Source organism: Sminthopsis crassicaudata, chromosome 6 (genome assembly GCF_048593235.1).
Source record: "Sminthopsis crassicaudata isolate SCR6 chromosome 6, ASM4859323v1, whole genome shotgun sequence".
In the NCBI taxonomy this organism is placed as follows: domain Eukaryota; kingdom Metazoa; phylum Chordata; class Mammalia; order Dasyuromorphia; family Dasyuridae; genus Sminthopsis; species Sminthopsis crassicaudata.
The window spans coordinates 242,905,657-242,908,540 of record NC_133622.1 but is presented as its reverse complement, the minus strand read 5'-3'; the positions used below and the strand labels follow the sequence as shown (position 1 = coordinate 242,908,540).

The following is a 2,884-nucleotide window of genomic DNA, read 5'->3' as shown; positions in this document are numbered from 1 at the left end:
TACATGGTTCATGGAAAGAGAAAATGTGGAGAGAATATTTTATAAATTGGTGGAAAGGCATTGCAGAGCATAAATATGCCAGCCATAAGACCCCAGTGGGGTCAAGTGCAGCTTGGGAACCTGAAAACTTTTAGCACTGGTATGGGATGTATGCATGAAGACAGTGAGAAATGCACCTCCTGGTGTAAGGGACAGTGCATTGTGCAATCAATATTTGAGGCAAAGTCCCAGTTACCTGGTTTTAATTCCAACTTTGCCATTTTCAATTTCATCTTGATTTCCAGATTCAGAACCATGAGGTAAGGTCTCTTTCTAATCCTCCCAATCATTTATAAGTTTGTTTGACTGCAATGTGTCTTTGATGTGACTCCTCTCAATTCCCCTGACAAAAATACTGCCACCTAGACTTTTGCTGTAGCTCCTGCTTTGCCTTTCTCCATCCTCTTCTCTAATCCATGTAAAATGTCCTTTACAGTATCATTTATATATCTATATCTATATCTATCTATCTATCTATCTATCTATTTATCATTTTATTATTTATTATTCAGTGACTCCATTTTGCATATACTTAGAAGTAAAAGTGAACTTTTAATCTATTTTCAATTAGCAATAATTGTGCCTTGCTTAGACCTCATTGACTATGATGTTGACACTACATACAACTCAAACTTTTTATCTGAATGTAAGCATTTAATTTTTTAAATTTCATGTTGATGGCCATTAAATGGAATCTGTAACATTTGCTCCATAGAGTGAAGTTCATTCATTCACTTTGCTTCCATTGAGTTCTCTTTGTTGAATGGAAATGTTTTAAATGTTTTCTGCTTTCTGTGCTATCCTTTGATTTTATTGATTAAAATACATTAAAATAAACAAACAAAAAAGTCTTTGTTTTATGTTCAAGGTCCTTTATCATCTGGTACTTTCTTCTTATATTTCTTCCCACCAAGCCTTCTGTTTCAGCATGATTCTTTGTCTCCTTTCACCTCTAGCATGTTGTACCACTTTTCCTCACAGTTCCCAGTGCCTAGAATGATTTTCTGTCCTTTTATTTATTGGGGAAAATTTTTATTTCCCTTTGAAATGTCAACTCAAGTGATGATTGTGCTGAATAAGGAATCATGTGAAATAAGTTTAAGCTTCCACTCTATAACTTACCACCTATGTGATCTCAAGCAAATCATTCACTCTCCCTCTCTTTGTGATTGTTGGACTAGATGGCCTTTCTGCCTCCATATGTGTAATTCTGTGATCTTCAAAAAGACTTCCTTTGTCAAGGATTACTTGCTCCCTTGTACCCAATAGCTCTCTGTTTTGCACTTCTCTTATGTGCTTCTCATGCTAATGTCATGGTACTCCAATTTTTGGTGTAGACTATTCACATCCTGATACAAAATTTAGCAATGGTTCTATGGATGGCATCTTTGACCTCTTTGTTCCTTAGGCTATAAATGAGGGGGTTCAACATGGGGGTCACTGATGTATAAAACATAGAGACAAGTTTATTGGTGTCCATGGAGAAATTTGAGCTAGGACGCACATAGACAAAAAAGAGGGTACCATATAATATGGTGACAGCAGTGAGATGAGAAGAGCAGGTGGAGAAGGCTTTCTGTCTGCCTTCTGCAGACTGGATCCTGAGGATGGCTGTGAGGATGTAGATGTAGGAGACCAGGATGATCAGACCACTGAAAGTACCAACAATCCCAGCAATAACAAAAACTAATAACTTGTTGATGCTGGTATCAGCACATATAAGGGAGAGGAGAGGGAAAATGTCACAAAAGAAGTGATTAATGACATTTGGGCCACAAAAAGGGAGGCGAAAAGCAGCGGGAGTGTGAATCATGGCATCTATGAATCCAGCAGCATAGGGGATAGCCACAAGCTGGTTGCAGTGTTTCTGGGACATTGCAATGGAGTAAAGCAATGGATTACAGATTGCAACATAGCGGTCATAGGCCATAGATGCCAAGAGGAAGCATTCAATGGCCACAAAGAACCCAAAGAACCATTGTTGTAAGGCACAGCCCAGGAAAGAGATGGTCTTTCTCTCCTCAAAGAAGTCTCTAAGCATTTTGGGAGCCACTATGGATGAAAAGCTCATGTCCACAAAAGATAGATGACTGAGGAAAAAATACATAGGGGTATGAAGGCGGACATCAACCCGTATGAGGATGATCATTCCTAGATTGCCTGTCATGTTAATAAGATAAAAAGATAAAACTAGAAGGAAAAGGATGACCTGCAGCTTTGGATGATACTTCAGGCCCACAAAAATGAACTCTGTAACTCCAGTGTAGTTTCCACTGGCCATTTATTCCTGGTCCTTTCTGTTGAAGGAAAGACAAAAATATACTTCCATGAGATTGCAGGACTTTTAATTCAAGAATGCTTATGATCAAATTGTAGGAAATCTATGGAAATACTTTGTTATTTAGTTTAATTCTTTCACTTTGGGCTTAAGAACATTACTGTGTAGGAGTCAAGATTTAAAACTAGGAACCCTAATTTCACATCTACTCAACTGCCCTGTCATTTGAATCAGCATCTTCAATCGTATAAATCTGTCTATGAAGACATATTCACCACCATTGGGTAGAGTTGCTTTTGTCTTGGTGATGGTAGTATTTATTTGGGACTTTCAATTTTTGGATGAAAATTATGTTGTCAGTTGCTTGGGAATCCACCTAAATTAAATATAATTGAAAGCCTTAGGACTATAATCAAGCGTATATTTAGATTAGTTTTTCACAGATAAATTTAATATCCAACATAGTAAAATTGTGGTTTTATGATGAAGAATTAAAGACTATGTGTTAAAATATTGTAAACTCATTGTCAAACTCATTCAAAGTAAGTGGATATAATAAAAGAAAGA

The 2,884-nt window shown here is 36.9% G+C and overlaps 1 protein-coding gene across 1 annotated transcript; it reads right to left on the bottom strand.

The window, feature by feature from the left end:
- Window positions 1-1,381: 1,381 nt before the first annotated feature.
- Window positions 1,382-2,320, bottom strand: LOC141547024 (olfactory receptor 5G9-like). Its single transcript, XM_074275318.1, has one exon. The coding sequence runs from the start codon at window positions 2,318-2,320 to the stop codon at window positions 1,382-1,384; it is 939 nt and encodes a 312-aa protein (XP_074131419.1).
- Window positions 2,321-2,884: the final 564 nt, after the last annotated feature.